The sequence below is a fragment of the Camponotus vicinus genome, unplaced genomic scaffold, assembly GCF_025532165.1.
Source record: "Camponotus vicinus isolate PSW18456_S1 unplaced genomic scaffold, iyCamVici1.0 SCAF_12, whole genome shotgun sequence".
Classification (NCBI taxonomy): domain Eukaryota; kingdom Metazoa; phylum Arthropoda; class Insecta; order Hymenoptera; family Formicidae; genus Camponotus; species Camponotus vicinus.
In genome coordinates, this window is record NW_028141948.1 from 14734896 (window position 1) to 14752390 (window position 17495).

Below are 17495 nucleotides of genomic sequence, written 5' to 3' on the forward strand. Positions count from 1 at the left end.
GATAACAGTATTAATAATAGAGACAAATAACGTACACATCACTTCTATCTACGAGACACACCGCTAATGTACTTTATCCAATCGATAGATCCGTAGATCGATTGACCCACACATCGCGCCGGCTAAATCGCCCTGCGATTAAGTGTTTGTGTAACGATGTTTCGCATTCGTTTGCTTTCTAAATAAATACCTATGTACATATTCGCAGTCACGAGAATATTCTTCGAACTGCATCCTTTTGTCTTCGTTACACGTGATTGAAAATTATTTGCAACTCTTTTAGCGTGCGAAAAAAATCACGAATTGTTTCAATTCCAGAATCAAAATTCCATCGATACAATATTTTATTCCTAACACTTTATTTTATCTCCTTCTAATCTTTTTTAATTATTGTCGAATATTTTTTTACGATTTTACTACTTTGTATGAAATATTCCTCCTTAATTTTTACTTGCTATGATTATTGTCAAAGATTGGCTAAACCTTAATGAGATTTTCACATCATAATTCGAGCTTTATTATTTTACAGCTTTCTTAATTATCATTAATTCTTATAAATTACGAAAATTAAGAAAAATTTATTTAGTAAATTTTAAGTTATCTATTCAAATTCTTCACGTCAGATTACGATAATCCTTTCACCAATTCATTTCACTGTTGACGATGATGTATTTTTTTTTACATGAAGAGTTGGCTCACATGGAGCGATAAAGAATGAACAGAGACAGAGCGCAGTAATCCCAGTTTCTGAACCTAGGTATGAAATGTCTGAAAATGTCAATGTTCATCGCATGCTGTAGGTGTAGATGTTTTAAGTAAACAGATATCTCTGCGTCTCGAAACGTTCAAACGGTCGCTCTTACAACTTAGATGTCGTCGATGCGTACGTGACGAACTGGCTCTTGTGTTTCAGGTTCGCTCGTTTGGGAGGACTATCAAGTACTCGGCACAAGCACGGCCAACAGGTCTAGCAGTTACGTCGAGCGCAAATTTAGAGTCAAACACATGGATCACATTGGTAGGTACAAGTGCTCCAAGTGCGCCAAGTCGTATCGATGGAAGCATCACCTTGTGGAGCATGTCAAGGCCTCATGCGGCCAGAAGAAGGCAGAGTGTTGTCCGTATTGCAGTTATAAGAGCAATCGCAAGTGGAACCTAAAGTCGCACATGAAGAGGATCCACGCGAGCGTATAAGAGACGAATTTCCGCAAGAAATTATTCACAGTGTTTCGCGATACATGTTTCAATTTTGATGTTCTTCAATAAAAAATGACTGTTTACCTCACTGATTTCCCGATTATTGCTTTAATCCAGAATTTATTGAATCCACATCGTTTGCATTTGTGATTTATGAGATTCCTTGAAGAGCATTGTATAATTTTTCTAGGATACCTCACACTTTTACGCGTATCTTTTAATAAAATGCAAAAAATGAGTGAATGTGTGTCACTCTTTTTATTTGAAAAATGAACGAAGTCTTGTCTCACATAATTTAAATATATGTTTAATTATGTCACTGTGTATTTACTTTTCTTTTATCTTACGATTTTATCAATTTTTCTCCGCAAAGAATATCGCGCGAAAAGGATACCTCCAATTCGTGAAGGTGTTGAGTCCATGTATGTGTGCTTTATTCCTGCCTCTTTCGTGTTTCAGAATCATTTGCTTACGAGACCTGTTTACGAAACACGAGATATATGATGAAGCGAAGATCTAAACGCAATTCGGAACAGGTGACGAGAGCCATTGAAGCTGTTGCTGGTGGGATGTCCTTGAGGAAGGCTGCGAAGATGTACTCCATATCCAAATCAGTTCTACATCGATACAGCAAGCATGGCATCCCGTTACGAATATTTAACGCGATGCATTACGAGACATACGCGAATTTTTAGCGAATTTTAACTTTCAAAGACAATCATGATTGTTTGCATAATGATGCAAGAAAATTCTTTAATTTTAAAATAAGATAAAAAGTTATCAGACAATTTTTAAGATAACAAAATGCTTCTGTTTTTCTCGATTTCAACAATACTATCTCTTTTTTTATCTCTTTATTATATCAATGAAAAAGTTGTAATGTTTGATTTAAATCATTGTACGAAACAATATTGTTGTTATCGAATATAATAATTCATAATTACATACTTCTCTCTCCAATGTAATACCATGATAAGAAATATCAATGAAAAATGTTGTAATTGCATTTTTGCAACATTATTTTACATATATCTTGATAAAATATTGATATTCTGAGCTTGTTTTTTATCAATAATTTTTTTTGATTTAATATATAATTTTCGATTTAATATATAATTTTTTTTATTATTATCTCTCGTAGTCTAAAAACAGAGAAGTTTTGTTCAGAAAAAAAATTTATTACATAAATAATCTTTTTTTCGAAATTACAGTTTTATACTTAGTAAGTTATGTATTTTTCGTAAATGTCAACGATTTAGTTGTTAACGATTCTCACACGAAGCGAATGAAGATGATATTAAGGTGAAATGTGAAAGAATATTAATAAAAAATGTTAATAGACCTTTATTTCTATATATTATACTGTCTCATCTTCCAGTATTTAGTACATGTTATTACTCTTGTTTCATTGTATATATGGGTTAGAAAATTGTGTTACTTATTAAGATATTTGAAAATTATAAAATACAAAACATTTTTTGCAATAAAATAACCTTTTGTATTAAAATGGGAATATTTTCAATGGTAACTGAATATTCCTATATTGAGAGATAAATATATGTACATAATATGTAAACTAAAAAATACAAAGATTATTTTATACAGAACTTCTATCTCTTGTTATTCTTTCACTTTTCGATAATTTTGAATGTCTTATTGGTTTCGAAAGCGACTTTTAATCTTATTTATCATGTTATTTTTTGATGGAAATTTACTTTCAGCAAAAATTAAGTAATCAATATTCATAATATCAAAATAAATTATATTTGTACAGATTTTTGATACAAATTTATACATTTTACATACACATACATAATCTTGATTTATCAAATAGAGATTTATGAAACAAATGTTTGATGATAATTTTACCTTTATTAAATGCGATTTGGATATATTATATTTGTTGCATAAAAACTCTGGTATTATTTGTATTGCAAAAAAGAATTTCATTATCTTCAGGTTTTATTTCGATATATAAAAAATATTTGGAAATATTATTTTATATTGTTATATTATTGTACTATTCATACTGGGGGAGGGGGGGAATTCAAGGATTTTTACGTGACATTTTAAGTCCTGCAAGAATATATATATATATATATATATATATATAATTCTTTTATACTGTACATGCAGCCATCTCTAGAAAATGAATTAATTATAATAGTAATTGACAAATGTGTGATGGCCGTGCAATATTCGCGATGTAACTTAGCATGAAATGCATCATTAATGATGTATGCGTGTGAGAACTTGTGCAGAAAGAGAGTGGCCTTTTCGTTTAACGCGATGTGCACCTCCCTTGGAGGCAACCTAAGTGACGAGATTTAAACGAGCAGATCCAGCTAGATCCTAAACACGGTCAAGGAATCCACTCTGCTCTATCCGCACGCTATGCACGAATTCGCGAGGAAGAGTCACGTGTTCACAAACATGTTCTTTCTAATCGGTCGCTTCCGTGTTTTTCTGTTTTTCAGATGCGCACGCGGCAGGCTACCTCAATTGCCAGAGGGTTACTTACCCGTGTAAGAACTGCGGCAAGAAATACAGCTATTATTCCAGGCTGGCTAGGCATCTGAAGCACGAGTGCAGCGTGGAGCCCAAATTTCACTGCCCTCTGTGTCCTTACAAAACGAAGCACAAGTCGAACCTGAACACTCACCTAAACGGCAGACATGAAGCTGCTGAACGAAAAATATAATTTACTCAGTAAAATGTCATTGGTAGGTACAAGTGCTCCAAGTGCGCCAAGTCGTATCGATGGAAGCATCACCTTGTGGAGCACGTCAAGGCCTCACGCGGCCAGAAGAAGGCAGAGTGCTGTCCGTATTGCAGTTATAAGAGTAATCGCAAGTGGAACCTAAAGTCGCACATGAAGAGGATCCACGCGAGCGTATAAGAGACGAATTTCCGCAAGAAATTATTCACAGTGTTTCGCGATACATGTTTCAATTTTGATGTTCTTCAATAAAAAATGACTGTTTACCTCACTGATTTCCCGATTATTGCTTTAATCCAGAATTTATTGAATCCACATCGTTTGCATTTATGATTTATGAGATTCCTTGAAGAGCGTTGTATAATTTTTCTAGGATACCTCACACTTTTACGCGTATTTTTTAATAAAATGCAAAAAATGAGTGAATGTGTGTCACTCTTTTTATTTGAAAAATGAACGAAGTCTTGTCTCACATAATTTAAATATATGTTTAATTATGTCACTGTGTATTTACTTTTCTTTTATCTTACGATTTTATCAATTTTTCTCCGCAAAGAATATCGCGCGAGAAGGAAACCTCCAATTCGGGAAAGTGTTGAGTCCATGTAAGTATGTGTGCTTTATTCGTGCCTCTTTCGTGTTTCAGAATCATTTGCTTACGAGACCTGTTTACGAAACACGAGATATATGATGGAGCGAAGATCTGAACGCAATTCGGAACAGGTGACGAGAGCCATTGAAGCTGTTGCTGGTGGGATGTCCTTGAGGAAGGCTGCGAAGATGTACTCCATATCCAAATCAGTTCTATATCAAGTTCTACATCAGTTCTACAGCAAGCATGCCATCCCGTTACGAATATTTAACGCAATGCATTACGAGACATAAGCGAATTTTTAGCGAATTTTAACTTTCAAAGACAATCATGATTATTTGCTATAATGATGCAAGAAAATTCTTTAATTTTAAAATGAGATAAAAAAGTTACCAGACAATTTTTAAAATAACAAAATGCTTCTGTTTTTCTCGATTTCAACAATACTATCTCTTTTTTTTATCTCCTTATTATATCAATGAAAAAGTTAATGTTTGATTTAAATCATTGTACGAAACAATATTGTTGTTATCGAATAATAATAATAATAATTCATAAATATAATAATAATTCATAATAATAATTCATAAATATAATAGTTTATAAATAAATATAATAATTGATAAATATATAATAATAATTCATAATAATAATAATTCATAATTACATGCTTCTCTCTCCAATGTAATACCATGATAAGAAATATCAATGAAAAATGTTGTAATTGCATTTTTGCAACATTATTTTACCATATATCTTGATAAAATATTGATATTCTGAGCTAGTTTTTTATCCATAATTTTTTATCGATTTAATATATGATTTTTTTTATTGTTATCTATCGTAATCTATCGTAGTCTAAAAACAGAGTTTTGTTCAGAAAAAAAATTTATTACGTAAATAATCTGTTTTTCGAAATTACAGTTTTATACTTAGTAAGTTATGTATTTTTCATAAATGTCAACGATTTAGTTGTTAATGATTCTCACACGAAGCGAATGAAGATGATATTAAGGTGAAATGTGAAAGAATATTAATAAAAAATGATAATAGACCTTTATTTCTATATATTATACTGTCTCATCTTCCCGTATTTAGTACATGTTATTACTCTTGTTTCATTGTATATATGGGTTAGAAAATTGTGTTACTTATTAAGATATTTGAAAATTATAAAATACAAAACATTTTTTGCAATAAAATAATCTTTTGTATTAAAATGGGGATATTTTCAATGGCAACTGAATATTCCTATATTGAGAGATAAATATATGTACATAATATGTAAACTAAAAAATACAAAGATTATTTTATACAGAACTTCTATCTCTTGCTATTCTTTCACTTTTTGATAATTTCGAATGTCTTATTGGTTTCGAAAGCGACTTTTAATCTTATTTATCATGTTATTTTTTGATGGAAATTTACTTTCAGCAAAAATTAAGTAATCAATATTCATAATACCAAAATAAATTATATTTGTACAGATTTTTGATACAAATTTATACATTTTACATACACATACATAATTTTGATTTATCAAATAGAGATTTATGAAACAAATGTTTGATGATAATTTTACCTTTATTAAATGCGATTTGGATATATTATATTTGTTGCATAAAAACTCTGGTATTATTTGTATTGCAAAAAAGAATTTCATCATCTGCAGGTTTTATTTCGATATATAAAAAATATTTGGAAATATTATTTTATATTGTTATATTATTGTACTATTCATACTGGGGGAGGGGGGGGATTCAAGGATTTTTACGTGACATTTTAAGTCCTGCAAGAATATATATATATATATATATATATATATATATACATATATATATATATATAATTCTTTTATACTGTACATGCAGCCATCTCTAGAAAATAAATTAATTATAATAGTAATTGACAAATGTGTGATGGCCGTGCAATATTCGCGATGTAACTTAGCATGAAATGCATCATTAATGATGTATGCGTGTGAGAACTTGTGCAGAAAGAGAGTGGCCTTTTCGTTTAACGCGATGTGCACCTCCCTTGGAGGCAACCTAAGTGACGAGATTTAAACGAGCAGATCCAGCTAGATCCTAAACACGGTCGAGGAATCCATTCTGCTCTATCCGCACGCTATGCACGAATTCGCGAGGAAGAGTCGCGTGTTCACGAACATGTTCTTTCTAATCGGTCGCTTCCGTGTTTTTCTGTTTTTCAGATGCGCACGCGGCAGGCTACCTGAATTGCCAGAGGGTTACTTACCCGTGTAAGAACTGCGGCAAGAAATACAGCTATTACTCCAGCCTGGCTAGGCATCTGAAGCACGAGTGCGGCGTGGAGCCCAAATTTCACTGCCCTCTGTGTCCTTACAAAACGAAGCACAAGTCGAGCCTGAACACTCACCTAAACGGCAGACACATGAAGCTGCTGAACGAAAAATATAATTTACTCAATAAAATGTCTTCGACGGACGCCGGAAACTGAATTACATTCGCATTCACGCGCTGACGATACTTTAAGCATCACATGCACGATGCTTCAGGTGATTCAGAATTCACGCTATTGATGCGTAGGCAAGAGTATTTGTTTTTTATAATCATAACAATAAATGTTTAGTGATTGAACTATATATGATAATATTGTAGTGCAATAATAACTTTCGATAATTAGTCAAAATTATTAAAATAGATTTTAATTCTAAAATTATAAATATATAATTTATTTTATTAAAATAATAAAATAAATTATATATATTTATAATTTTAGAATTAAAATCTATTTTAATAATTTTGATATATATTTATTTGATATATATCAAATATATATATATATATATATATATATATATATATATATATATATATATAATTCACAGGCACACTAATTGCGTAATTCTGAATTACCTTTTGTGATTTGAGTTTTGGCCCACTAATGTTATATATTGCTTCCTAATATCCGACCATGCATACATATATTTACTATGTTTCTGTTCAGTGTTATCTCCATTTCTTGAGCAGAGAACATTTCATAAGGATACCGCTAATGAGCGTTTATTTTTCAATCACATACCAATAGTCTATATTTTTATAAGCAATAACAATTTCATCGTCAATCGATAAAATATTCCGATATACATTGTGCGAGTATGAAAACGCACATTACCGGAATTTTGTTGATCGCTCTGTATTTTTTAAAGAAGAAAGATCACAATCTATACTGCATTTTATAATACATTATCATATCTTTTGATATAGTCATGTAATTAGAGAAGAAGACAGATATTGAGCCTGACTCTTAGCTAAATATGTAGCAGCGCATTTATGATTAAGTGTAGTCTTTTTTCTGTGATTAGTATTCATTTTCTTTTTTACATATTTTTGGATTATTAATTAATAAATATGACAATTAATTAATAAATATGTTAAGAACTGTAAGTGTGCAAATAAGTACACGTAACAATTTTTTTGCAATGTACAAACTATATAAACACCTGCTTGTTAGGATTTTTTTTAAGATAAAAAGAAAAGAGATTTATAGAAAAATGAGATTAAATTTAGCGCATATACTTTTGTTTCCTTACATACGACATAGATTTTTATAAATAGAAAAAATTAATTTTATACATAAAAAAGACATGCATTTATGTAAGATATAAGGAAACAGCATTATATCTGTTTGATGCAAGCACAAGCAGAGATCGAAGATTTCATTACCAAAGTTGTATGTTAACGATGAAGCAGAGAGAAACAAATCAATGCACGTAATTAATTTATATACCCAAAAGTATTTAATTGTTTAATCATTTGATTTATGATAATATTTACATACACGTAATATATTTAAGTTTATACTTAACGGAGTTGAATGTAGTTAAATAATGACGCTTAATAAATAACAAGAAGATGAATCGAACTTGTAATCTTTCACTTACAATTGACAATAAATAAGACATAGGAATATGCACATAATAATAGAATAGAATACGTAATATATTCTTTGCTATATGTCCAACGTTTTGAAACATAATAATTGTATATGTACATATGAACATATATATCATTCACGGCGCGATATGAAACATTATTATGTGATAGATATATCTATTTACTGCAATAAAAATTTCGATAAATCCGTTTCCTTTTACATATAATTATAGTTTCTTAAGTTGAACAGAAAAATGGTCCATAACTCGATTTAATCCATAAAGTTTTTAAAGTAAATGTATCAGATATTTTTCCGCACAATATTATATATAATATAATATTATCAAAATATTGAACATATTTTTACCATTATCGAAGACAAACAGAAGAGTGCAATTATCTGTTAATGAGATTTGATTTGTAAAGCTGACTAATAATATTTTTATTTCGATAGCGGTATTTGAAGAATTTATTGAGTAATTGTTAAGTAATTGCTGAAATAATAAATATAATAAATATAAAGCGTTTATATCTATAATATCGCGAATTGTATACTTTCCCAATAATATTTTTAATTTTTCGGATTGATCAATAATTTTAATGCTCGACATGTATTATTTGTATTATCGATCCGAATTGTAATTAGTTTTGAAAAGAGATTGATATAAAACTTTTATACAACTTTTTATAATGCTCTCAATTTTTATCATATTTATCTCACTTCACTTATGATTGAAAGACTTTCTGCGTGCTTCCTCGAAGAAGAATGAGACTTGTGATAAAAACTGCTTCGAATAAACAACCGTTCGGAAATTTCGTTCAGTTGTTGCTGTCAAAAAAATACTCACGAAGACGTTTTGATCGCAACGGGTCTGCGATCTGTGTATGTATAATAAATAGTTTGATTTTGTCGATCTAACGATCACACGAACCCTTTCAGAATGGCGTTTCGACGCTACGGAGGAGATCGATCCCCTGTCGCTGATCACGCAACAGAACGACAAGACGGATGACAGGCGAGTGACGGCGAAAAGCTTCCGGTGTCCTCGGTGCGGGCGATGCTACAAGGTCAAGAAGTCACTACGTCGACACATCATGGTGGAGTGTGGCAAGGCGCCCATGCACAAGTGCCCTTACTGCCAGCATCGCAGCAAGTACAGGACCAGCATATCGAAGCACGTCATCCATATTCATCCGAATCTACCATATCCGTAGCGGCATTCATCGATTGATCGTCTATAAATTATGAGGATAAATTCTCTATTTATTTACCCCATCGTATATAGATTTTACGCGATCTACATCAAGGACGATACAATTGTCGAAATCGATGATTCTATCGAATCTTTATATTTACACTGTATTATACGTTATATATTAATATTATTATTATTATTATTATTATTATTATTATTATTATTATCATTATCATTTTTATTATTATGTAATATAATTTTAATTATTTATTGAAATTGTTTAATTTCGATATCATATTTTGATATCCTTTTTTCTGGTTTTTTCTACTTGTCTCTTTGTTATATTACAAAGTGCAGGACAATATCTTGTCTGATACATCGTTCTGATATATTCGATATTTTTTCTTTTAAGATTATATAAATTGAATAATTTATTCACTTTTTTATAGGCATTGCGTTTCAATCGTTTAACAAAGACTGATTGTTCAATCTTTTACATTGTATAAAATCATCGACGTATACAGCAAGATAGCTCAGCTGTTAGTTTCGCGAAAAATCATTAATTATATGTAAAAATCACATGATAATATATAAATTATATGAAAAACCACCTGTATAACGTGTAAATAAAATCGATCTCAGAGCTAAGATTTAATTAAAAGATTTATAAAAAAGATGGCAGCCGTAATCAGGCTTGTTTTAATTAAAACAATCGACTTTTATGTAAAATCACTCATAGCAGTTGCTTGCAAATTATTCTCCGATGTTAACATCGAAAAAAACGTTGCAGATATTATTATTTCTTCGTCACTCTGGCATTATTTAAAATTTATAGAAAATATGTCAAAGTATGTTGCTCAAATTTTTCACTATTTAGGAAGATAATAACGAGGAGAATTTCGTGACTGATCGACATAAATAAATATAGAGAGTGAGTATGAAACAAATTCTCTCTCTAAATAAGTTTACTTAAATATTCTCTCTCTGTGTTAGAGATGTTATACATAGGGAGAATGTGTAATTGTTATATTTGCATGTTCACGATACTCTGTACTACACTTTTAAGGCGCGCCCATCTCTTCTTGTCTATAAGTATAGCTATCTATCTATACATACGTTCTTTCAGTTATTATTCTTCGAGAACGTTAATACGATCCAATACCTATCGCGGTTTCGTGCATTTTCTATATCTCGTTTTCAATCATTTATCTGTACTTAAATCAGATCTTGGATGGATTTTGGCAGCGAAGTTTGCCTCATTTAGAGATGCGGATGTGATTAATGATCTGTCTTTGCCTGTTAAATTGCGAGGACAAAAAAGTCACATCAGGATATTCTCCCGATATTAATAAAGTGCTCTTCGTGATTGCAGATTACGTGAAGATGAACTATTATGTGACACGAACGATGAGAGATCGGCGTCGCTGTCGCGGCCAAGGTCGCTTCGCCTGTAACAACTGCGATCGTCGTTATCATCAGATGAAGAATCTGAGGAGGCACGTGACGAACGAATGCGGCAAACAGCCGATGCATCAGTGCTCCTACTGTCCGTATAGGGCAACTTACAAGTCCTATCTTCAGGTGCACATGATGAAGCACACCAGACAGGGCTTCATACCTCGCTCGGTCGTCCTCAAGCAACATCATGATCCATGAGAGATCTTTCAACGAGTTACCTGCTAAGTAATGTCGATCCGCGGCTCGGTCGAGCGCTCAAAGTTGCTTATTAGGTTCTTTGAGAAGATCGTGACACAAGAATATCTAAATGATTTCATTAAGACAAGCCATCTGTGAACTTTTTAGGAAATGGAGAACTTAGGAGACGTGTCTAGGAAAAATGAAATGATTTCATTAAGACAATCTGTGAACTTTTTAGGAAATGGAGAACTTAGGAGATGTGTCTAGGAAAGATGAAATGTGCATGAAATTTATGATATATCTCTCTTTTTTTCTATCATCCATTCGTTCGCAAAGCATTCCATATTTAAATTGCTGTGCTAAGATAGATATCCGAATATTACTTAATTATATCTAAAACAGATTTTAACAATGCCTGCTGAGATAATAAAGCCTGCTACTCATTTTAAGACTATCTGAAATTCTTTGCAGTTCAATCTCCTTGAATCCTTTCGTTTTCTTTATGCTGCCTTTCTCACATGTTCTTTTATATTCTCCTTCTTTGTTCACGCTTTGTAGCCTTTAAGTCTCAATTTTTTAAATTGACAACTTAAAAAGTATCGAGTAAATAAAAAAATAAAATATTGTTAATTAAATATAAAAAATAAAAGAAGATAATTCTCGATTAGTTACCATCACGACGAAGGTAAGTCGGGTTTCTTTTCGCAAAAATCTACAATTGTTGTTATTGTCTAAATATTCATGTGACAAATTATATTTGCGTTCACGCTAATAAACTCGATTTAGAAGATGAAATGGAATGATGCGAGATGGAGAGAGCGGAAAGCGTCTACCTTCGATCAGAGCACTCCTGGAAGAACCGGAGTCCCGAATCATCATGTTGTTAGTGACACGTTCTAACCATCGGCAAATCTTTTTCTGTTTCAGTTGATCCGAAAAATGTCGCGACCTTCAAGCATACCTGTATCGTTTGCGGCAAGGCTTACAAACACAAACACCACTTGAAGCGTCATCACGACTTCGAGTGCGGGGTCGATCCCAAATTCAAGTGCGCCTTTTGTCCTCATAGAACCAGATACAAGGACAGCCTGACGAAACATATGCTGGCGCGGCATCAACAAGCATTCCTGGAGCAACACTCGGTATACGGTGGTCATCAACAGGTTTTCGAGGCACCTGCCGATATCGAAGTGAGTTTTCACGCGCAAGGGACTAATATATTCAATGCTTATACCGATTTTACGCAAAATCTTTAACTTGATCGATGTAAATTGCGGCGAGAGACGGTTGGGGAAATATAAAAAATTTTAAATACACGATAGCCGCAAACTGTTCTTTAGATCAAGCATTTGTATTGTCTGTTATCTATTGTCTGTTAATTTGTGAACAATTGTACAATTTTTACGGTTACGTATATATAATTATAATCTTATAAATATATTGTCTGAGTTATTTAAAAATTTGATTATTTCTAATATTTGGGTAAATTATAAAAATAATTCAAATTCCGCAATTCTGAAATACTGATAAAAAATGTAATTTGATATATTATAAAATTATAGTATAAAATTGAACATTTGTATAATAGCAATACATAATCACGTAGAAATTTTTGTTATTTATGAATAAAAAGAGGTTTAATCTTTTATGTGATATTTTCTTGCTAAAATATTATAATATTGTATTAACTTAACATATTTTATAATATATTATTTCATATATATAATATCTACAGAAATATTTCAATAGCAATATATATTTTTTAGATAAATATTGAATTTAACTTTTTACTTATAGTATAATTTTTATATTGAAAACATCAATCTTAAAAGGTTGATATCAAAGTCCTACCATAAAATAAATAATTACATTGTTAGATATAATTTAATTAATTTTACACACACAATGACTTTTGTACAATATTGTCATGTTTAATTATGATAAAATATGTATATTGAAAGATGTATTGATAAAATATGTTTATATATATTTATGATGATTGAAGTTTCTTTGCTATTATTAAAATAAATGTAAAATAAATTTTACTCTCTTTTCCTGACCTTTTAATTCCCTTATTAATATAAGAAAATGTATCTTAAAAAGATGATGTATGTACCTGTACATATGTCTATTATTAAGAATTGTGATTTTATGCACACGTTATGTCTTATCTTTTATCATACATCCATCTCAGTTGCTTTCCAAAACATTAACTGACGTCGTTTGTGCGAGTCAACGTCATCGACGCTAACTAAGCTTCATCTCTTCTCTTCTTGATTCGTAGGTACAACATACAGTTCGGCCAACTGGACGATACCCACCTTACCGTCAACGTCGCGCATCGCGATGTACACGAGACGCCTTCGCTCGATGACCACGGAAAGTAGCGGATGCGGTTCGGGTCCTCGTAAGTATCTCTGCAACGATTGCAGCCGGACATTCGCCCTGAAAGCCTCGCTGCTGCGTCACAAGGCGTTCGAGTGCAACAAGGGTCGGCAACCGTACGAGCGACAGTCTCAAGACGATTACGAGAAATCGAGGAAGACAAAGAAGAAGCACGTGTGCGTCAGATGCAGTCGTGTCTATACGTTTTTCACGTCGTTGTGGCGGCATCAGAAGTACGAGTGCGGCGTGGAGCCAAAGTTTGTTTGTCCCATCTGCAAGGGCCGGTTCGCTCAAAAGAGCAATCTAGACCGTCACGTGCGATCGAAGCATTAAACTGCGCTTATTGTTCTCGAATCACATTTTGATAGTTGCAACGGCGATTAGCGTGTACCAATTAATATCTATCGATAAGCCAAGATGATGGTCTTGATCAAATGATCAGAGGAGAGTTCAGATATCACGATCTTGTTATACATTATTCCGCATTGTTTTAATTTCGGAGCAAAAGAAATTTATAATTTGTAGGGAATAAATATTAATAAAGATTAAATTCTATTTAATAATCAGTGTGCGATAATTAAGAATGACGATCAAGAATTGTAATTTTTATTTCCTTAGATTTCCCTGTAATGGATGAAAGAATTATTATTTATGTTTGTCAACTTCCTGCGTTTTTCGTAATTGTATCAAAATTCCGTTTATATTTTTCATTATCTCTTTTAAATCTGGATTTCTGGAAAAATCTGAATTCTATAATAATATAAATTATATAAATATATTATGTAAATCTTTTTTAAGCTGTTATACGAGAAGAGAAATAAAAATATAAATAATTTTGATTGTCTGTATCAGGTGAAACTAACTTATATGATACAATAATAGGATATCCTCAATTAGGAGTAGACTAATATAAGCAACATATGAATTATTTTCTCGTTTGATAAGCCGTGCGGAAGAGACATAAAATTGTTTTTGAATGCGATGTAATATATTTTCATTTGTCAAACCAAAGAAAAAAAATTTTTTTGATGACACGACTACTATTTCTTTGCTTACCAACTAATTATAAGTATTTAGATAATATTAGTTGTACATAAAATGTCAAATAAATTTAATCCAATTAACAGAGAGAGAATGAAAGATTCCTTATGCAATAAATCGTCTATTTCTTGTAATACACAGGGAGAGAGAGACCTTTTACTCTGACAATCTGTGACAATTACGCGTATTTCCACGTTCATCGTTCTCTATTATATTCTTAGTACAGTACAACACACGCTATGTCAATGTGCGTAATAAAGTGTTCGCGTGTGCGAGGAGTTACGTCACATTGTGTATGTAATTGATCTTGTCCTTCAGCGTATACTTCAAGGTATCTATCCTGTCTTCAGCCTCGCAGATGAATCGATTTTTCCCAGTCACATCTCGTATGGAAGCGCGAAAATGCATAGTAATACTCTAACACTGTCCTTTCTCCTTTGCAGGACACGCGTATGGAGTGAAGGACGGATTTCAGGATTATGCGGATACCTCGCTGCCACTAATATGCCCTCAGTGCGGACGAACGTACAAAATGAAGCGCAACCTGAAGACGCACATGAAGTTCGAGTGCGGCGGCCAGAGAAACTTCAAATGTCATGTGTGCCCGTCCAAGTACACGCAGAACATCAGTCTACGTCGTCATCTTCTGCAACGACACAATATCTATCTGCCGCCAAAGTTTTCAGTACCTAAACGTATCTTTGCCAAATAATCGTAATGCAACTACAATAGAACCGGCATTCTTGGCGGATGAACTGTAATGATCGATGATTTATCTATAGTTCCTTCGGATTTTGATGCGAAGAACGCCAATGATGTTATGGCAAATATTCGATGAGTAAAGAACTTTAGGAAGTTAATTTATATGCGAATTGATATATATGTAATTGATCGATTATAAAAAGTATATAAAATAGAATAGAAAGTTGAGAATATATGACTCCGAAAAGTATTTACTTTATATATTTTTTTTTTATATTTAAACGTTTATACATTAATTTTTTATTTTATTAATATTTTTTAAAGCTCGAGTTTAGAAGTATATGCTTATTATTTCAATTGATAATTTACAGAGCAGAAATTTTTTTACGAGGAGAAAACTAAAATATTCCATTAATAGAGCATTTACGTGATGATTGCAAGATGATAATTTCAATATGTAAATGTATATACTTTAATGTATTAACATATGTAGATATATGTGAACTATCAAAAAATTAAGAATAAATAAATCGCGAAAATCTCCGAAACTATAAAATGTATAATGAAATATTGATTAATACAGTTATTCGAGAGATGTTTCTCTTAAAAAATCTGTAACATATATCTGACCTGAAATAAACTTTTATAAATGATTGTGTACATTTAGATTCCTCTCCTCTTCACCTTCATCTTCGAAGGAAAGGATATTGGCGCCAGAAGGAAATACTTCCACACGTTATTGATGTTGTTTCAAGAGACTAATGATTGCATTTATGGCCAATACTAACCGATCATTCCTCTTTTGCAGATTTGCCATCGGTCGCATCGCGGGGTCTCGTAGGCGAATTCTCCAAGAAGAACCGAGTCTTCAATTGTCATCAGTGCGGTAGATCGTATCAAATGAGGCACAACTTGGTGAAGCATTTGAGATTCGAATGTGGTGGGCAAAAGCACTTTGCCTGCCTGTTGTGCCCCTCTAGATACACCCAGAATGGCAAATTGAGACAGCACATGTTGAACACCCATAACATCTTTGTACCCCCGCGAAAAGCCTGGAGATCTAGATACATGTCGTCGCGCAATTAACCGTCCCAATTTAATAGCAATAAATGGACATGGGTTGCGAATTGCGCGTTATCTCGTTTATTACACTTATTGAGTATATATAATTATTAATTATACATAATTATTATGATAAATTAGAAAAAAGGATAAATAATTGTGACTCAAATAAAGTGCAACGGATCTGTTCATGAAGCTCGATGCATGTCGGTGTGAAATAGAAAAATAGAATTTATTGTATGAAAGATTTTTATTGTTGACAAAACAAACTAACATGACACTTTATTGTTAGTAAGATTTATTTTTGTAACAGAGGTTGATACATTAGCAGCATGAATACTTTTCCTATAATCCTTCGAATTTCCCATAGTTCCTAGTGAGAATTTTCCAAAATGATTGTATTCCAAAGTAATTGATAAATGTTCTGAATAAAAGTTATTTAGATATTTAGTCTGAAAGATAATTGATATTTATAAAATGTTTCTCACTATTTTCTTTTTATGTAAAGATCTCAAATCTTTTCTTTAAGTATTTAAAAAAATTTTTTTTCCCATCTTCTTTTTTGTATTTAAAATGGCCATCAGAATATAAAGTAAATGATGCATAGACATGAGAAAGAATGAAAATCTCATGCATATATAAAATACATATATATTAATAAAAAAATCGTATATTAATGGTAAGATTGCATTTTTGAAAGAATTTGAAGCTATTTTTTTCGAAACGGAAATAGTATTTTTTTTTATTTTCAATTTTTTAATACATATAAGTTACGATTTTCGTTACGAAAAAAATGAAGTATAAATTATTTCAAAAATTTAATCTTGCTCTCCCAAGATAATTGATACGAAAGTAGCTCTTAAAACTGTGCAAGAAATGTTACGTAAGTATGACACGCAAGTAGCACTTCGCAAGATATCTTTCTTCAAGGCGGAATATCTGTATTTGAGGATAACGCGATTTGCCAGACTGACTGTTCCGAGGTCACCCACTGGACTCCATAACACTCACGTAGAACAATGAGAAGATCGTTGTGCGATTCTCGT

At 31.9% G+C, this 17495-nt stretch overlaps 1 protein-coding gene and 1 long non-coding RNA gene across 23 annotated transcripts in view; one reads left to right on the forward strand and one right to left on the reverse strand.

The window, feature by feature from the left end:
* The window catches only part of LOC145962872 (longitudinals lacking protein, isoforms A/B/D/L), a 244731-nt gene that overhangs the window by 120149 nt on the left and 107087 nt on the right, over nt 1-17495 (forward strand). Inside the window, exons 7-8 of one of the 19 annotated variants that reach the window (XM_083084306.1) lie at nt 12187-12449; nt 13544-13714. The exons of 15 other annotated variants lie outside the window; for them this stretch is intronic. In XM_083084306.1, the coding sequence (XP_082940432.1) occupies nt 12187-12449; nt 13544-13633 (353 nt within the window). In that variant the 3' untranslated portion in view covers nt 13634-13714. Of the gene's footprint in view, nt 1-913; nt 1290-10993; nt 11714-12186; nt 12450-13543; nt 14677-17495 lie in introns of those variants that run through there. 3 more of the 19 variants (XM_083084296.1, XM_083084322.1, XM_083084323.1) reach the window with 3 other exon arrangements.
* Nucleotides 8843-17495, reverse strand: part of LOC145962877 (uncharacterized) — a 125092-nt gene continuing 116439 nt past the window's right edge. The window contains exons 1-2 of one of the 4 annotated variants that reach the window (XR_014436011.1): nt 16176-16630; nt 8843-9661 (exon numbers count right to left, since the gene is read on the reverse strand). This is a non-coding gene — a long non-coding RNA (uncharacterized LOC145962877). Of the gene's footprint in view, nt 9662-16175; nt 16631-17495 lie in introns of those variants that run through there. The other 3 variants (XR_014436015.1, XR_014436014.1, XR_014436012.1) reach the window with 3 other exon arrangements.